The sequence below is a fragment of the Vanellus vanellus genome (genome assembly GCF_965231255.1).
Source record: "Vanellus vanellus genome assembly, chromosome: Z".
Lineage (NCBI taxonomy): Eukaryota > Metazoa > Chordata > Aves > Charadriiformes > Charadriidae > Vanellus > Vanellus vanellus.
This window is the reverse complement of record NC_138908.1, coordinates 78,047,450-78,067,151: the sequence shown is the minus strand read 5'-3', so window position 1 is coordinate 78,067,151 and position 19,702 is coordinate 78,047,450. Positions and strand designations below refer to the sequence as shown.

The window sequence follows — 19,702 nt, the reverse complement described above, 5'->3', positions numbered from 1 at the left end:
CATCTGGAGAGTCTGGGAGGATAGATTGCGTTCTTGCAGCCTGTAAATGAGGTGATGGAGGGGGCAGGGGCACTGCATGGTGTAGATCGTGGAGGGAAATTGTGCCTGGGGCTGGGAAAAGAGGGAGAAGGGGATGCTGAGTTCTCTTCTGCAAGCCCCACAGGCATGGAGGCAGGGGGTGGCCGTGGCACAGACCCTCAGGCTCTCCAGTACCTGCTGGGGAGCCCTTGGGGAGGCCCTGCATGTCCCCTGCACAAGCGAACCGGGGAAGGCACTGCCCTCCCACACAGCAGGCGGGGATGTTCCCTCCCTCTGGCTGGCAGCTCTTCCAGCTGAGCTCCTGGATGAGATTTGCAGAGCTCTGCACAGATTCGGGCTCCGGGGCTGTATGTTGCTCACAGCTGGTGTGGGCTGAGATGGGGCACAGCGGAAACCAACACTTCAGAGCAGTTTTGGGCTGCTCTGATCAAGCCTTTTAGCGAGGGGTACCAAGGGAAGCAGACACTCCTCTCTGGAGATTGGGATTGTGATGTGCACCAAACACAAGCTCCTTGGGGTGAGGAGCAGCTGCTGGGGGGCCTGTGTGAGTGCTGGGAAACATTTTCCCCCTGCATTGCCTTGGCACGGTGCATCCAGCCCCATGTTGAGAAGTGCCCCTGGAAGTAGAAACTATTTTGGCAGGGACTGGAAAATCCCATATAATTCATGCCCGGCGTCCTTCCCAGACATTTTATAAAGGATGGGCACAGCATTTGGGTGGTGGCTGTTGGGGCGTCACGCTGTCCTCCCCAAATGCCAGCGGTGGATAGCCCCATGGCTGCACTGAGAAAGCAAATTGCGCATCAGCCCCCTGCTCTCTGCGTGGGGACTGCATCCCCTTCCCCGCTGGCTGGGCATGGCAGCATGGCACCCCGGGATGCTCCAGCCCTGAGCTGCAGGCAGGGACACGCTCCCCATGCCCGGAGCCTCCCGTGGCTCCGTTTGCCAGCACTTTCCCCTGGGAGCTGCACAGTCCCTCACCCCACACTGCTCCTCAGGTCTCCAGAAGCTGGACGGAGGCCCGGCACGCTCAATCCCAGAGCAGCCGGTAACGAGGTTTGGTCATTACTGCCCGGGGCTATGTGCGAACCAGTGACCTGGCTCTGAAATGGTTTATGTTACATGCAAATCCCTTCGCAGAGGTGTTGGGGGAGGAAAGCCGGCCTCGCCGTGAACTCCCCCGGCTGGAGAGCAAATCCCAGCGCCGCAAAGGGCTTCCCGTGCCCGGCACGCTCGTCCTGCCGCTGTGTCCTGCCTGGCTGGTGTACCCCTGCCGGGTGTGCCGCACCGAGCACAGCGCGCCCTGGCCTCGCTCGAGGCCTGGCCGTGCTACCGTTATACACAAAACAATAATCAGCTGCCGTAACGAGGATGCAGAGTAGCTGAGCTGGCTTCCCTGCTGTTGTGCCGGCTCCAAGTAGAAACAGCTGCATTTGGTTTGGTTAAATGTTTTATTTACTCCCAATTATCCCAGATAACAGATTTGCTTTCTTTTGTTCAATATTTAATACTGTTTCAGAGCAAAGCTCGTCTTTGGTTTCTGGTGGAGGACGGGAGGGTTAGGAGGGACTTTCTGCTGTGGTGCAGTCCCAGGTGAAGGCTGGAGGCGCCCAGCATCCCCGCTGTGCATCCGTCCCTGCAGCATCCAGCCCAGCATCCCGGCCCGTGGGGACAAGGTCACCTGCAGGAGTACGGTTGGGTTCGGGGTGCCAGTGTGCCAGGCAGGATCTCCGAGCACCTCTGTGGGCATTGCCCTGGGACAGCGATGCTGCCCAGCACCAGCACTGCTTGGAGGGACTCAGCTCTGCAGCTGGGAGCAAGCGGATTTGTCATGGGTGCAGGATGCTGGATGGCTTCACCTGCCTAAATTACCTTCCTGCGGCATCCCGCACCTTGAGGAGCATCTCCAGAGAGGGCTGCGACGCCAGCCGGCCACCACACCCCACCCCACGGTCGCCAGAGCCCCTCTCCTCGTGCTCTTTCCTCTCGCTGTTTAACCAGGCTGGCTCGCTAATTTTTTTGAAGGCTTGAGAGCTGTCAGGTTTGAAGAGCACCTCTGCTGTGCCGCAAATAGCATGGCCTCGTGCAGTGCGGGATGAAGCGAACTCTGGTGAGCCTGTTATCGCGCTGTCCTGCTGCGAGGCGGCTCTCAGGGCTGGGAGCTTGCACTGCAATTGGGGCTTAAAGCAGGGCTCTGAGCTCTCTCTTCTCTGTGAGTAACGCCTCGCCCCAAAATTTACAGCGCTGCCTCTTCATGTGCACACTGAATTTTCTGCAAGGGAAATGAGAAAATCCATAGCTTGGTTTACGAGCCCTAATCAGTGTAAAACGGGGCCTTTTAGAAATTTATCTTCTGCTGAGTCCACCTTTTTCTCCAGCACCTTCTGGGGAATAAATTCTTGCTCTTTGAGGCTGGGGATCTGTCTCCTATCTGGCAGTGGGGCCAGGGGACTTTGGTTACAGCCACAGGTGTCCCTTGCCCGTTTTGGGAGCTCCCAGGGAGATGCGGCAGCATGAGGGTGTTGGGGCTGGGCTAGGTGTGGGCCACTCTGGTGTTCAGCTGGGATGGCTCGCACTCCAGAGGGATGCATCTTCAATGTTTAATTTCAAGGGGGAGGAATATCCTCCTGAAAATATCCCTTGCTAAGGTTGGGGTGGCTTAGACTGACTGGGGAAGACCTAAACCCTGTCTCCATCACTTGCTGAGGTCACCCAGGAGGTCAGTGAGGGATGAGCCCATCTCACCCTATGCCCCTGCACCCCTGAGCTCTCTAATTCTCTCTCACATGAATTTTGCCACATTAATTTAAAAAGAAAACAAAAACCAAAACCTTGCTAAATCCTTCTTGAAGAAGTGGTGGTTATGAACATGATGTTCCCTGAGCGCAGAAGCACGATGCAGGGGAGCATCGCCTGCCTCCGTACCACCCCGCCGCTGTCCTCTGCACCACCCCTCATCCTCACCCTTATCCAAGAACAGCTTGGACAAAGGGTAACAGAGCAAAATCAGAGCTTCACCTCCCTCCCTTTCTGCAGCAACAAAACACAGCTGCATCCCAAGATTTGGGGCGGTGGAAGGGACTGTCCCCAGCCACAGCCACGCTGCACTCCAGCACAGGTGATGCACAACAGGCAGATGCTCCCCTCATCCTCCGGGCAGTAGAGATATTATTTATTCATCGTTGTTTTCTTTGTTGTTTCCTACCAGCCTGCTGTACACAGACAATTTTAGAAAAGCGACGTTAGATAAATAATACATCGTGCTTGCAGCCAGCATGTGCATAACAAAAGCCTCTGCGTAGGTGAGTGCGCAGACGTGCGGGGTGTGCACATGTGCCTGCGTGCTCGGGGCTGGCATCTCGCGCCTGGATGGGTCCCCGTTGTGCCCTCCAGCCTCCGCAGCTTTGCTTTCAGTCACTTGGATGCCTTTTTACTTATCGGCATGTACCCGTCACCTGCAAGGTCATGGCCATGGTGGGAAAAAGGTCAGCGGGTGAGGATGTGGAGGGCATGTTAGGCACAGGCGAGGGATGGGGCAGCAGTCCTGCCATGGGCACTGGGGAGAGGCAGGGGTGCTAACAGCGGGAGTCTGGCGGCAGAACAGCATCAGTGCTGGGGCGTCCCTCAGTGCGGGGCAGCGTGGGGGCCCACATGCAGGCAGGCTGTGTCACGGCTGTAGCTCTAGCACAAGTACCTGCTGCTGTCATGGACCCTGGAGGCTTTGCTGGCCTGGGACCGGGATGATGAGTTATGCAGGTGACCCCACAGGCATGCTGGAGGATCGATATCCCCCAGCAGCCCAGCGCCCGAATGTGCCCCGAGTGCACCAGAAGAAATACCTCTTGTAGAAGTGTTGGAAAGGCCTCTTAAAACTTTTAATGGTACTATTTTTTGTATCCCTCCACCTGTGGAGCAAGGCATCTTTAGTACGTTCAGCCCTCAGCAGGAGAGGAAAATTATAACTGATCCATTTCAGAAACCTCTGAAAATGACCTAAAATAACTTTTCTATATATAAAAATGCCACGATTTTAATGTCCATTATCTCATGACCTAGCAGGGCTAGGAAAAGCTATTGTAGATCATTTTTAGTGGTTTCTAAAATGGGTGGTCACACTTTTCCCTTGCGCAGTGGGACTCAGGGTACAAGGACGACCGGGCTTTAGAGATGGAGAGGGAGAAAAAAATCTGTGTCCGTGCTGATGCATCCAGAGCTGTTTCATCCTTGAGGACCACTTGTTGTGTTCTCCCCATCTAGGCAGAGATGCTGGAGCCGGTCAAGTGACAGCTATTTCCAACAAGCCAGAGAGACAGCAGTTGAATGGACGCAAAGCCTGGGGGCACTGTGTGGTGGGAAACCGACCCCATCCCTGCCACCGGTCTTCTGCGGGGTCTGCAGACGATTACCCTGGCACCAGTTTTTGCTGCCTGTCGCAGCTCCGAATTTTGCTGGAGCGTTGCACAGCTTGTGAGCGGTGTGCCCAGGTGGGATGCGCCTGGCTCTGGCACAGCCTTCCATCCCCTTGCCCCGAGCTTTTGCAGCAAGGCTGTGGTTGCAGCCCAAGCCGCTGAGAAGCCGCCACGGCCGGGCATTAAACACACCGGGTTTGCAGAGAGGACATCAGCAGAGCACGTGGGAGAAGTGGCTTCCTGCCATGCGAGAGGTTAATAGACAGATTAGAGAGGGCAGGCGCTGTTTGCGACGAACGGAAAGGAGCTCTGCCTTTACAGAGTTCAGCAGCTCCATGAGGCGACGGGGACATAAATATTTGCCAGGATTAGGGAGGCTGCTTTCAGGAGCCCAGGGAGAAGTGCCCGTGCAGGGGCAACATGTTGCTCGGGCTGTTTTCGGTGTTGAGCAGGGGCTGAGAGCTGGACGTCAGCTGGGGGAGGACGGAGGAGGTGGAGGAGGTTGGAGGGGGACACACCGCACCCAGAGGCACTGCCCAAAGCCTCAGGGCAGGAAAAGCCTTTAGTGCTCCCTTGATGGCTTTGTTTTCCTCCGCTGCTTTTCTTGCTTTCTCAATTGGCCCGACAGGCTGGCCCACATCCAAAGACAGCATTACGGAGCGCCGGATCGATTGGAGCCTGCAATTTTATTTGCTCTCTTTAAGAGCCTTTGATGGGCAGGATGAGCTGTGCCGGCGAGCGCCTTTCCTGGGAGAGGAGGGGAGAGGAACAGGGTTGCAAGCCACCATCTCCCATAGGAGATGGGCACCCTGCCACCAGCTTGGAGAAGACACCATGGCAGGGTGGGCAAAGACAGCCCTCACAATGCACCATGGCAGCTGAGAAGGAGCTTGCAGCCCTCTCCTTTGTGGTGCCTGGTGGTCACGGTCACGGTCACCTACATGGTGTCATGGTCACAGCCCCAAATAGCACATCGCGCTGGCCCTGCAGTCTCCCATGGGGTCGACTTTCTGCCCATCAAGGTGGAAAGTGGGGCAGTTACGTGACATCCCCCTCCCAAAATGCCTGTGGCTCTGGGACTGACAGCTCTTTGGAGGGATGGAGGTGGCAGGAGTGTCCCTGTCCCTGCCCAGAAATAGAGGGCGATGGCTAAAGCTAGACGGGCTTCACACAGCAGCATCCCTTCAGCTGCAGCGGGCTGAGGATGCTGCACAGGCACCAGGGTGGCAGATATAGGAGGGTGGTTTTGTTCCCCTTCCCCAGGCTCTCCTTCCACTTCTGCCTTGCTAAAAGGTACCAGAAGATGAAGGATGGAGGATGCGGTGGGCACAGAGGCTAGGGGCCCCAATCTTGGAGCAGAGGACAGATGTTCAAGACATTCAAGGTTGTGAAAGTGGGGCATCTTCAAAGGCTGCTGCAGAGTGGGAGTGGAAGCGGGAGGCAGTTTGGGCAGCCCCCCTTCTCCCAGCAAAGCAAACCTGGAGGCACAAGCCCGCCGCAGCCGGTGGAGGAATTAGCACAGATCACCAAGAGCCGGATCCGGTGTAACAGTAGAGACAACGGGAGATGAATTATCCTCGGATGGACTAATTGCGGCTCAGTAGCGGTGCAGCATCCGGGGCCGTGTGGGTAGGGCAGAGCCTCCTCGTCGGGAGGGGACCGTGCAGGGCTTCAGGGATGCTCGCCGAAGCCTGGGCTGCCTCTGCCCGCCTTCCCCGACGGGCTGATGGTGTAGCGCGGGGTGGCTGAGCGCAAACAGCGAGTGGGCGAGAGAGCCCCAGGGTAGCATCCCCAGCATCCTCCCCCTCTCCCCCACCCCACCCCATGCAAGATTTCCAGCCCCCAGCCCCGTTTGCCGAGTGCCGTTAGCCCATACTGCCACCACGCGGTCGCTCCGACCCCAAAGGCTGTCCCGAAATCCCCTGCACCCCTTCCACCCCTCCGAAAAGCCTCCCCGGAGCCCCCTCCGCCTCACCATTACCCCCTTCAAAGGGCGATGCTGCCCTGTGTTTGCTCCCGCCTCACCCCGGGGGCAGCTGTGGGGCAGGGAAGGAGTTAAGGAGTAAGCGAGGAGGAGGAGGATGGAGCTGTAGCAGGGATCAGGCCCTCGTCTCTGGCCTTGTGATTAGCCACTCTGTTTTCCTGCAAAGGGTCTGCTTGAATAATTTAGCTGGGAGGCTCATTAACCGGGCTCTGGCCTTCGTCTGCCGGCTGAAGGCTGAAATAGCCATTAGGAGGAACGCGTGTCTTGGACCAGCACAGTCTCCCCTCCCTGCTGCCCCCCTCCTCTCCCTCTCCCTCTCCCTCTCCCTCTCCCTCTCCCTCTCCCTCTCCCTCTCCCTCTCCCTCTCCCTCTCCCTCTCCCTCTCCCTCTCCCTCTCCCTCTCCCTCTCCCTCTCCCTCTCCCTCTCCCTCTCCTCTTCTTTCTCCCTCTCTCTCTCCCTCTCCTTCCTCCCTGCTCCCTGACTCTGCTGCCCTTGGCTCTCTTGTCATCTGCTTGCTCCCTCTCCATCCCTGCCCCAGGGGTGCCGGCATGCATGGAAGCCCCATGCCTCAGTTTCCCCTCTATAGACTGTAGTAGGGTGCTGCAGCTGGAGCTTGTGGCATCCCCCCAGAAAGCTTTTCTACCAAAACCCATCATTATTTCCTGACCATGGGCTCTGCTGTGCAATGCCAAGCCAGGATCCTGGCAGCCCGCCCTGGCAGTCCATGCTCATGGCAAAACAGCTGGGTTGGCCCTCTCCAGAGGGCATGGTCGTGCTGCTCTTTACCATCAGGGTCCTGCCCTCGTCCTAGATGCATCCCGGAGCATGTTACACCAGTGAGGCCTGGGCTGTGCCTCAGTGGGGCCGAGGAGACCTCCAGGAGACCAGCAGGGCTGTGCGCCACGTGGGGGATTTGCACAGACATGGCTGCAGGGATGTCCCATTTTTTGCGTTGATATCTTGAGGCTTTGGCATCCTCCTGGTGCTGCCAGCTCACCAGTGCAGCAAGGGCACCCTTATCTGACTCGCTGCATCCTTTACTACTCCGGCATGGCATGCAGGGGGGTGGGATGCTGTTGCATGGCTTTTCCTGTACCAACATCAGTATGGACGGCTCCATAGCAAGACGTGTTGTATGCACGGTGCTGTGGGACTTGTGACTTGCCCTTGCAGCCCTCGGGGGAAGGAGTTTCCCAGCCTGGGGGTGCTCCCTTTCGTCACTGCATCCCTGTTTGCATCTCATTTTTGGTGACGGCCATGGATGAGGCATCTGCCTCAGCAGAAGGGAAAAGGGCAGATAGCCCTGTGGTGGGGAATGCAGCTGGGACCGTGATGGGGTGGTGAGCAGCGATGTTTGCACTGAGGCTGCCAGGTTTGCTAGGTTTGTTTCAAAACCTCTGCTTGGAGAGAAGAGCGTGTCCTGGGACATCCCAGGTAGATGTATGAGGACGAGGGCTAACGAAGGAAGGGAAAGAGGGACCAGCACAGGTTCAGACAGCCTTTCTGAGGGAACCCTGGTGCACATCCGGCCCAGGGAGCGTATTTTATGGCGAGGTACTGTGTTAGGGTGCTGCAGTTAGAGCCAAACCCTGCTCTTAGCAATGCAAGTGTCCAAATACCAAGGGGACTTGACTTCGGTGTCAGTTCAGATAAGGTTTTTACCAACCTACGAGGGCAAAATTTATCAGCTGAAAGGTATCACACCTCATCCTCCTGCACGCACTGGCCCACAGCATTTTGCAGAGTCTTCCTGCAGCTCTGGCTGTGCTCCGGCAAAGAGCGCCTGTGTCTGGGAAAGCCAAGCGCAGTGTGAACACTTGATTGGGTTTAAAACCTTTTTCTGCCTCTAACCTCTAGGACTGGCTGAAGAGGCCAGAGGTAGGCTGCTCCCCACTGCACGCTCTTGTCCCATCTCCAGTTGCCTCTGTGTCTTTTGGGAGGCAGAGCCCTGGGGTGAGATGCTCTGCCCCACTGCTGAAAGCATTAACACTGCCAGTCCTCCTGGAGAGCTGAATTGTCTCTGTTGGTTTCAGGTTGTTCCTCCTGATCTTACCATAAGTGGTCCTTCTTCCACCCTTTGAGGACTTCTGGTCTTTTAGAGGATCATCCCCCAACAAGTTTATCAGTCGCTCCCTGGGGACATAGCAGAGAGTGCCATGAGCACTGTAGCTTAATGGGGTCAAGAGAGCTGCACCTCCCCCCCATCAGTGACATCTCTGTTGCAGCCTTGAAGACAATTTCCCCTGGTACCTGCCACCCTCGGCTGCCACTCCATCTCTCATTAAAGCCAGTGAGCTGCAGACATGGTAAAAAGGCACCCAGATGCTTTGAGCAGCTGATAAACAGAGACCAGGCTCCCCTTGCCAACTGTGTCCCCTCCCGAGCTGGCAGCAGCTGAGAGTGGAGGAACATACCCTTCTTCAGAACCTGGTGATACCCTCAATGGGTAATTGTTCTTTCTCTTTCCCTGGCAGCCCCCCCAAAGGAGCCAGTGCTGATGTGCCGGTCCAACAACTACCCAAAGGGTTTCTACTGCAGCTGGCACCTGCCCACTCCCACCTACATCCCCAACTTCTTCAACATCTCCGTCATGTAAGTGCTGGGGAAGTACGGGTGCAATGGGGAAGGATGCTCCAGGGATATGCAGGCTGGATGCTTTGTCCCCAGAAAGTTCCAATTTCCCCAGAGGGGGCCAAGAAAGTCCCCAACTCCCAGGTCGCCTTCCCATGTCCCCCAGGTCCGGCCTCTCTGCACCACTTGTCCACAGTGGAGGTTGTGCCCGCTGTATTTCGGCGCATTTGGCACAGCCATGCTCCCTTCTGCCATGCACTGCCAGGCAGCAGCATTGTCCCCTACCTAGAACTGGCAATGGCATGGCATTGTCCCCCACCCTGTGCCCAGGTCTTGGCACAGCTCTCACACAGGCTGGTGCTGTGCGTTATCTTCTGGGGTTTTTGTCACCAGCAGAAAGGAGACACCGTTTCTCTTACAGAAGGGGCAGAGCCAACCCCAGCCTAGCAGGGTCTCATCCTTTCCTTGGGGCCAGCGTGAGGACATTCACTGCAGTCTCTGTGCAGGCTTGGGGTAAAACATCACACACATGAGCCTGCAAAATTCCTCGGCAGGAGGAAGCAGCCCTTTGGCAGCGGCAGGGGCTGGTGCATGGAGACCGCAGACACAGCACTGCTACTCCTGCCTCCTCCCTGCAGCAGCGTGGGTGCATCCCCTGCCCCAGCACTGCTCCGTAGGTAACAGCTCTTCTCGCCTCTGCTTTCCAGACACGGCACGAGAGAGATGGTCTGCGAGAAGGATGCCTTTCCCAAAAACAGGTGTCACATCAGATACCTCCAGCTCTTCTCGACGGTGAAGTACAAGGTGACTCTGACAGTCACGAATGCTCTGGGCAAAAACTCCACCACTCTCACCTTTGACGAGTTCGCCATAGGTAACTTCCGCGGCAGCAACTGGCCTCTCCGAGACGGTGTTGGGGTTGGCTTGCTCTGCACGCAGCGTCGCCCACCGGAGCGACGGGCCAGGGAAGGGGCAGGCTCTCCAAATGGAGCCTCTGCCTGTCCCTGCATGAGATGGAGCCAGGGTCTGAGCCACGCTGGCATCCTCCCCGTGCCCCCCAGATTCTCATGCCCCTGCTGTAAGTGATGCCAACACCTGAGCATCCTCGAGGAGCCAGGCAGGACGCCCACTGGCAGCCACCATGCTGCTCCTGTCGGTGGCCTCATGCCCTGCCTGGTCCCATCCCCTGTGGTCCAAGTCTCCCATTGTTTCTGAGTTCATCCCTGGTGGGGGTTGGGGAATTGACTGCCATGAAGTGGGGCAGAGGGCTGTGAAACCGCTGTGGTCCAAATGGCATTGCCTTTCTTGCCCCTATGAGCATTCCTAAAAGAGAGGTTTAGTGTTTGTGCTGGAAGTGGAGTCATGGGAATTAGGATTGGAAGAGAAATTTAAATGTCCCATTCTCTTCCTCCCAGAGAACTTTATTGTCAGGATAAGCCCTTCCAAAGTCATCCTCCACCACCCCTTACCTAACATGCTTCTTAAAACCCTATTTCCCCCTTTACACCTCTTCACTGCGCGACCTGGGCAGTGGATGCTGTGCAATGTGGGACAGGGAGCAATGGGCCTTGGGGGTCAGGGTGTCCATGCCACCGGCTGTGCCGCGGGGATGTTGCCCGACCATGTCCGAACCCACGGTGTGGATGCTTCTCTGACTTTGAAGGACTGGCGTAGACTGAGCAATTCAAGGCCGAGCAAAGCAGGGAGCTGGGCACAGCGCTTTTGCCACCAGCCAAAGCTGGATCACAGCCCATGCTGTGACAAGGCTGTCCATCCTCACAGAACAGGAAAAATGGGAGAGAATAGAATTCAGGAACACGTCGAAAAACAATTTGCTGGTTACATGTGGCAATTACTGGACCAGAAAAACAAATAAATGAATCCTTGAAGTGCAGCCAGCAGTCAGTCTTTGCTTTCGCTGTGCTGCATGTCCCAGTCCTGAGCGGCTGGAAGTGCTAGAGTGCAAGAAGAGGAGCTCCACTGCTATCCCAGATTTTCCATTTCTACCCCAAATCCTGGAAAACGTCAAACAAGAAACAAGGTGCCAGCTCTGAACAGAGCGGGGACATTATTTTGGAGCAGGGACTGTCCTGCCATGTCCCTGCAGCTGCGGTCCATATCTGAAGCTTGTATTCGTCAGTGCATTGCAAACGTGAATAAGAAGGCAAGGAGCTTAGCAGGGAAGTGTTGGAGTTTCAGTCACTTGGGTGCCTTTAAATGGAAATTGTTGTGTTTGTGGAAGATACACTCCTTAAAAATGAAGGTAACCTCCAGCCCACAGGGCCCAGGGCAGCAATTAAGCTGCATTTTCTGAGTTCCTTGCATTCCCTCCTGCAGGAGTTCAGGGCATCATCCTGTAACATCTGCATCCCACCCATGCCCTGCCTGGCTTCCCAAACATCTGGTCCTCTGTCCAGCACACAAGGGCAACCCCCCAGGGAAGCACACCCAGCTGCGAGCCCGGGGCATCCCGGCACCAGCACAAGCCGGATCCAGCCCAGCGGTTTGAACTCAGCCCAGGTCAGAGGAGCAGTGGTGAGCAGAGTCCAGCGCTGCCCCGGGACAGCCGTGAGCATGGGCGCCATATCGCTGCCTCTTGCAGGAGTGCCTGGAGGGGTGCAGGGTGCCTGGACATGTCCCAGCAGTTGTGGTGGAAGGTGAAACCTCCCAGCATCACCTGGAAGATGCTCTAACACCCGCCAGGATGGCACTTGGGGAAGGGGTGATGGGTTGGTGCCGACGGGAAGGGCTGTGTCCTGCACCCTGGAGCCACTTCACTCCCATAAACACCTCAATATCTAGTGGGCTTAAAATCTCCATGTTCTGTACACTATGAAATTCTTCTCCTTGGGATTTGGTACAGCCGCTGTGCATAGGAAGCAGAGAGTGACTGAGTGTTCAGGCAGGCAGTGGGCAGGCTTAGCAGGGTCATTACGGGATGAACTCGGCTGCCACCGATCAACAGCCACCTACCCTGAACGGAGCTTCTACTTGTGCTGTCCCGGTGTTTCCAATTAAAACCAGTGCTCTGCGTTAGCGTATTTTGCCATGCAATTTTGCCCCAAGTTGCCTGTTCGTCTTGCAGAAGCTTCTGCTTTCCAGTGGCTCTTCTGGCTCTCTGCGGCTGCGAACCCGGGGTTGTGTCCTGGTGTGGTGGGTGCCGGTGGTGTGGATCCGGCACGTGGTAGGTTCCCTGGGGATCTCTACCAGCATCAGCTGGGCTGAGGTTTCATCCTGGAACTTGTGCTGAGTTTCACTCTGCTACATGGAGGGGTGGAAAACCTGTGGCTCAGGGCAAAGCCATTGCATCGGCTCACTGGAAGAACGCTGCGTGAGAGCATTGAGACATATGCACACATCCTGCTAAAATGGAGAGATGGTGTCAACCAGCGACTGCATGATGCTTCTGCTAAAATACCAGGGCTGGGGATGTCAGAGCCTGCCTTGCGTTTTCCCCTTAGCCTAGAGAAAACCGTCATACCTTCTACATGGAAGTTAAACCCCAGGTGTGAAGCCCCGATCTCATACCCTGGCTGGAACCAACACGAGAGCAGCGCAGGGCCAGCGGCTCTCCCTGCCGGCACCGTCTGAGCCGGGAGCAGATGCACTGCTGGGTCAGACCACCCACCCAGCCCAGGCAAACACAAAAAGCCCCCTGGGAAGGAGTGACCTCCTTTGGTTTGGCTTCCTCTCTCCTTCCTCCCTCCCTGGAGCCCCCAGCAGAAAATCCCTTCCACAGCCGCTCAGAAGATGGGCTCTAATTGAGTGGAAAATGACTGGTACTTTCTTTTGCTATCCTGAGCCCGTGCCTTGCTGGCGGTTGTGCCGTGCTGGTTATTAGCAGCCAGCTGCGAGGGGTCACTCTGCATTGTCATTTTCAATGATGACTGCAAAAGCATTTCCAGCGCTCTGGCCCCCACCTCTCATTGGTAGGAGATCCAGGCTGACTTCCTCCTCGTCTTGCTCCTGGAAATTGTTTTCATAATTACGTCTTCTGCAAAGGTATTGATATTAATGAAGGTGAATGTGGGGAGAGCAAGGTTCTGCAAAGCCCTGCAGGCATCAGGGCTCCAGCCCAAGGCAGGAGGAGGTGGGAAAGGGACTGGGGGACCTGGATGGGAGAGAACCTTGAGGAAGAAGAAGGCGCCAGGGAGGAGTGAGGTGGTGTGTCAGGAGCTCCCACCTCCCTCATGATGTCTGGGACAGCCCTCCAAGGACACAACCCCACCTTCCTCACTTGTGTTTCAGCCCAAGAACCAGGTAGCTGGCACACGCATCCCCCAGGAAAGCAGGGACATCACCACCAAGCAGCAACACTGGCATCCCATCTCAGCACCTTTCTCCTTGTGTGGGCCTGGGGCAAATTAGCAGAAGATGTGCAGCATTAAAAGGAGGAAGGCAGCCTTGGACCGGGCCTTGCAGGCATTGGTGCCTTCCCCAAATCTGCCACCCATCCCTTGTGTGACCTTGGGAAGGTCATTTGATCCTCCCAGCTACGGCTCTGGGGTGATTAAGACGCAGAGCATCTCGAAGGGGCTGCATGAGGACAAATGTGCCCATGTCTGTACAAAATTCAGAATCTCTGAAGGCGGGTATACAGTTGCCTAGGCAGAAGGTCAGTTCAATTCATACTACTTAGGGAGGCAGAATTAAATTACCCAGACTGACATTTGGCTAAGACATGGAGTTTAATGTCCCTCTGCTCATGGAAAATGCCAGGGGATATTTAACGGCCGCAAGGGATCCATTTTAGCGCTCATTGGAGAGACGGGATGGGTGATAGGCCCCTCCGTGCTGCGGGGTCTCAGCTGCCTTTCTGAACCGCTGGCTCCGTCTTGAGATGTGTCTAACAGCAGCCAGGAGCGATGGATAGCTGAAGACTCGCAGTTAAGCGTGAGCGCGCAGAGCCTTTAGGAAAAGCCGCTCTCCGTGGCTCTTCCTGCACGCCGAGCCCTCGCTTGGACGCGGCAGCCGAAAACCAAGCGGGAAGAGCTGCGAGTCGCCTCCCGGCCAAGTCCCCTTCCAAGGAAAGTCTGATGATGCTCCCTCAGCTCTGTGGGATAATATTACATCTGTTTTTGTAGCCGGTTAACCAGTACTCAGCCTAATGCCCATCGTCCATTATTATTATTACTATTATTGCTCTTATTACATTACTGCCTGCAGGCCCTTGCCGAGGACAGGCCTCTATTATGCTGGCTGATGTACAGCCAGACAGCCCCTGCCTCGCCGTGTGCGGGCTAAATGGAGGCAGACAAAGGCCAGGGAAAGAGGAGCGCTCGTCCCCGTGTGTGCAGGAGGGACCCGGGAGGCTGCGGAGGATAAAGGACTCCTTCAAGGCCACACAGAAATCCGGGAGCTGAACACAGCCCGTCTCCCATCACTCCTCAGATGGCTCCTGCGGAACCAGCCCTGATGTCGCCCATGATGAGCACAGTGTAAGGAGGTTTGTCCTAAGAGACGTACGTTTGTCTAAGAGACATAAGTCTGTCCTCGCTGGGCTGGCTGACGGAGACGCAGTCCCCTCTCCTGGCTCTTGCATCCCCACCGCCTTGGAGGGACGTGGCAGGAAGACCTTTGGCCTCATGCTTTTGGAGGGGCTGGCACTGCTGCGCTTTCGAGGCTGGGCAGGAGTCCCGCGGATGGGGGGGACACGCGGGGAGGCAGCAGGGGCTGTTGGTTTTCCCATTAACCCGCAGCGCCGTTTGAAGGCTCGCCACAGCTGCGAGTGCAGCCCCGTCGATGGCTGGGCTCTGCCGTGCTCGCTTGGAGCCAGGGCAGCCCTCCCCTGCATGCCAGGGACAGTCTCCAACCCTCAGGAGCGGGGCTGGGGGGGTCACATCCCTTCAAAGCAGGCAGGTGACTCCCAATTCAGCATCAGGGCACCTTATTTTGTGCTTTCCTCCAACCCGACATGGTGGCATCTCTCGTTGCTGCCCAAGCATGCATCCTACCTCGCATAACTGTATTTAAGCATCCCTCTGCCATGGCTGGCATGTCAAAAAGCAGAGCCAGGCTCTCTGCGTTACCCCAGGGAGTATCCATTGCGTCCATCCCCAGCCCGGTGCTTTCCTTCCCAATTCCTCGCTGCAGAGCTGCAGTTTGCAGTCATCTGCACTCGTTCAGCTGAACAGACTTTTGTTTTGCAAACCGAGCCCGCCGAGCCAGCCCTGGATTTATACTTTTCCATATGCATTTGGACTCCAAGTCCCTGTCGATGGAAGCTGTGTCCAGCCCAAGCCTCGGGATTCGAAGCAAGTGGAGGAATTGCATAGCCATCTGGAGTAGCTCAGCACAGCGCAGACCCAGCAAGTCATCCCTCCTACCAAGGATAAAGCTGTACATGGAAAATTTTGTCCCACCCTGCCACAGAGAGGGGTCAATGGGAGCCAGGAGGTGGCACTAGGTACTGAGCTGTTGGGAGCTGAGCAAACCCTTGCTGAGGAGCAAGGCTCACTCTGCAAGGGGCAGTGCCGTTCAGCACAGCCTGTCTGGGATTTGATCCCAGCGCTCTTAAAAGTAGCTGCGACTTCAAAGCACGTTGCCTAGCTCTCAGCCAATTAATATTCACTTGAGATACTTGTCAGGTGGCAAGAAAATATCCCTGTATCCCAAAAGCAGGGCAGGGCTGAGAGAGATACCTGGGGTGGAAGCTGAACATGGCAGTCCTTCGCCCTTGGCAAATATGATGTGCCAACACTTTGGATCCCCAGAACCCCAGACCTAAACCCCAGGGCCAAACTCTGGCATGTTACTTTGAGGTAAGTGGATTTGAATGTAGGTCCGACTCCCAGAAATCAGAAGGTGCAATGAAAGTGCAGGATTTGGGCTTGATGGGCTCCTCACCCTGACCCAAGTAGCCCTGGGGCGGGCCTTGTCCTGCCCAGCTTGTTTCCACACGTCTCCAGCACTGCCGTCTCCTTGATGGTGGTTATTTTGTGCCAGGACAGCTGTACCACTGACCTGGATAAGAAAAGGTGATTTGCACTTTATTAGTTTGAGAAAAGGATGATCCGTGTGTTGGCTGCCCACCTCAGAAAGCATGTGGCACAAAGCCCAGCCAGCAGTGCCGAAGGGTGTAAGGATGCCATGTCCAAAGCTTTACCAGCCACCATATTCTCTTCCAGTAAAGCCGGACCCTCCAGAGAGCGTGGTGGCCAAACCCGTGACCAATAACCCTCGGAGGCTGGAGGTGTCGTGGCAAAACCCCTCATCCTGGCCTGACCCTGAGTCTTTCCCGCTCAAGTTCTTCCTGCGGTATCGGCCCCTCATCCTGGACCAGTGGCAACACGTAAGTGATGCTGAGCTGGCTGGGACGGGAGGGAATGGGGGGAGATGGTGGCTGGGAACAAGTTGCACTGGGAACAAGTGGTTGGGGACCAAAAAAAATGTCTATTTACTGCCCAGGCAACCCAGACCCTTTTCCTCTCCTTCTCTGTCTCTACTCCTTTCTCTCTGCCTCTCCATCTTTCTTTTAACTCACATTCTGCCTACAAATGGCTCTGCAGGCTCTCCCCGCTCTGCATTTTCATCCACGGCCCCTATCTACTTTCCATACATATGTTCTATATAAAACCTGCCAACGAGATGTAAAAGGCATTTAAAGTATAAATGTCACCACATTTAAATGCGCCTCTGCCACATTTAGATTTTGAACTGAAGATAAAATACCGCTCACTGTAAGTCAGAGCACAGTCACAGAGCGATTGCCGCGATGTTATCGTATTTCTTACTTTTATTTCTTGTTTCTTTAAAAAAAAAAATAGTCAGTGAAATCCTTGGCAGCCCGGAGGACAGATTTCATTTGTTAGCTGCAGGAAGATAACAAATGGGCTTTTTTTTTTTTTTGTGTCTATGTGCTGCTTGCATGCTCAGCTTGTGAAGGAAAGCAATCTGCCACTCGAGGAGAGGTGCTGCTACGCTGGCATGGCTCATCCAGCATCCCCTCTGCACCGAGCTGGGCCGGTTGAAAGCCAGTTAGGCGCTTTGCTTGATAAAGCATTTCGCACCCCCCAAAAAAAAAAAAACAAATAGAAGGTGGCACCTGGTTCCCGGGGAGCTTACCTGCATCGTGGAACCAAGCAGGGTTTTCTGCAGACCAGCTCTTCTTGGGGAGAGAATCGGCTGAGAGATGGGATGGGAAGCTTTGCTCGTGTCTCTGCAAGATGTTGGTGTCTCGGCGAATTTTTCTTTTTTCTTTGGTATTGTATTTTTTTTCTGATGAGGCAATGCCGCAGGTCATGTTTCAGACTGAAGCGTTTGCTGATGGCTTTGAAAATCAGAGAAGGGTTGGGAGAGGGTTTTCCTGCTTGTCTCTTTGCTTCCCTCTGGGGAGCGGGAGAGCATCCGTGGAGCATCCCAAGGGGTAAGAAAGCAGAGGTGGAGTTTGGGTATTAGTTTGCTGTGGGTATAATTTTTTTTGTTTAACTTGGGGGAGAAATACTCAAATTGTAGAATTTGTGAAAAGAATTAATGGGAAATACCAAGCATAATGTCAGTTTTTTCAAGGTGTGAAACTGTTGTGGAAAAAGCTGATGTTTTTACCCTGCCACAGCCCAATCCAGCCAAGCACCCTGCAAATGCAGCGGTTTGCACCCAAAAAATGGCTGCCACCCACAGGGTGGTTGGCCCCTCCATCACTGGGGTTTAGGTATCATATTCATGGGGTCAAGCTGTGCCAGTCCCCTCGCTGCAGGGCCTCCGAGGGCACAGTGCGGCCTCTCCATCAATGTTCTCTGGCAGGCAGCAATGGTAGGAAATACATGGAGGTGTTGGTGACACCGCTGGCGAGGCCACCCTGGCTGGAAAAGGCAGTTCCAGGGCAGTAAAAACTTGATTTCTCCTATTTAAAGATATCTTGAGCTGCGGAGAGAGGCTGACATACCAGCCCTCATGGTGGGTGCAAGGAGGGCTGGGAAGGGTTCATCTCCCAGCATCCTGGAAGGGCACAGAAGTCCTGGGTACCGCTTTTAATCAATATCCCCTTGCAAAAGACATGTACCCCATCACTGTCTGATGGAGAAGTGTGTTTGGGAAATAATTTGCTCGGTGAGCAAGTGCAAGGATTCAGAGTGTGAGGTACCAGCCTTGTTATCTGACTCTGTGCCCCGCCGTCCAGGTAATGAAAAATCTGATTTGTGGATGATTTGAGGAAAACTGCCACTATTCATCAGATGAATTATTTGCAAAGCCTAATTCAATCAGCTCCCAAACACCAGGGGATGGCAGTGCTGCAGCAGGCGAAGCTGCTCCGACCCCAGACCCCCTTGGCACACTCAGCCTGCTTAGCGCAGCCAGGCACCCTGCGAATGCAGGGGTTTGCACCCAAAAACGAACCCGGCTGATGCCAGCATGCTGGGAGCATGCCCAATCCATGCTGAGCTCTGCTTTGCTTAACCTACTACTTGTTGGCATCCTGGGGGGGTGTCCCTATTCCCCCAAACCCAGCCAGCTGAGGGAAGGACATGGTTTGGTAGAGCCAAGCGTAGCTCAGCCATCCAACTCCTCCTACGGTGGTGGGGTTGGGGCTCTCCTCGAAGGGACAAGTGCCACGAAAAAGGATGCAGCCATCATGTATGTCGTGCTGGCCTGGGGGTGTCTTAATTCTTGCTGAGGTGAAGGTCTCCTGCCATAAGCTGCCCCACATCTTGGCTTTTGCTGTCCCCACGGGCTGCTGGCACGGAAAAGCCATAGCACACAACCTTCTTGCTGAAAATGGGGCAGTTGGGGAGCCTGGCAGGGAGACGAGAAGTCTCCACCAGCATCCAGGAAGAGCTGGGTAACCTCATGGTCTGGCACATCCCTGTGTGCCCAAGGTCCCCATGCTGAGCCCCATCCCCGCCTCCTCGTGGCAACCCAGCCACGCACCGGCTGTGGGTTTTAAGCGTTTCCTGCCACCCCCTTGGCAGCCCCGTGGGAAGCCCAGCATCCCTGAGGGAGCAAACCCACAAGAGAGTACCGGAGACTGCCCAGAGCCAGGAATATCCATGCAGGCCCTGCTCGCACCTGGCTTTTTTTTTTTGGTAGAAACGGCAGCTCCCCTTTCTCCCCTCCACCTCCCGTTATCTTTGCAGGGTCTGATTTATGCACAGCACCTCGGCAGGCAGGACCGAATGAGCACTAATAGGATCAGATGGATGTCGAGCTGTCGAATACCATAGGGCCTGATTCAATCAGCGTCTGCTTTCTCCCAGGCTCTTCCTTTCAGGATTTTAATAATGCCGGGGCTTGGCACCAGAAGATGAAGCCGTCCGTGGCAGAAGCGGTGGATCTTATCGAGACCGCCGCTAAGCGAGCTAGCCATGAATGCAGTTCCCTCCCTCCCCGAGAGAGAGCCAGGTGATGCTTGGCCCAAGCATCCCCCCCCATCAAGCAATATCTGGGGCTGACCCAGAGCTGGGGGGGGACACCCTCATCCCCTTCCCAGTGCTTTGCAAAGGTGGTTCTGAGCCCCAGCATGCCGTTTGCACTCCCTTTCCCCTGCTCAGCAGCGCCTTTCCACTCAGGCCACTTAGCAGCTCTCGTGTTGCAGTTTGCTCTGGGAATTATGATGATGTGCTCTGGGAATTATTATTGTGGAGAGATGATGATGATGAGTTTCCACGTGAGCGTGCAGCGGGGCGTGTGCCGGATGCTCCTTGCGCCACGGTGCCACCTCGCAGGAGCTCCCTCGCACCTGGCCACACGCACTTCCCGGCT

General features: G+C 55.5%; 1 protein-coding gene across 1 annotated transcript in view; it reads left to right on the top strand.

Annotated features, from left to right (window-relative positions):
- CNTFR (ciliary neurotrophic factor receptor) overlaps nt 1-19,702 on the top strand; it is a gene marked incomplete at both ends in the record, with an annotated part of 86,511 nt that overhangs the window by 56,127 nt on the left and 10,682 nt on the right. The window contains 3 exons of the mRNA XM_082496949.1: nt 8,908-9,025; nt 9,712-9,878; nt 16,132-16,295. Coding sequence (XP_082353075.1) covers nt 8,908-9,025; nt 9,712-9,878; nt 16,132-16,295 — 449 coding nt within the window. The remainder of the gene's footprint in view (nt 1-8,907; nt 9,026-9,711; nt 9,879-16,131; nt 16,296-19,702) is intronic.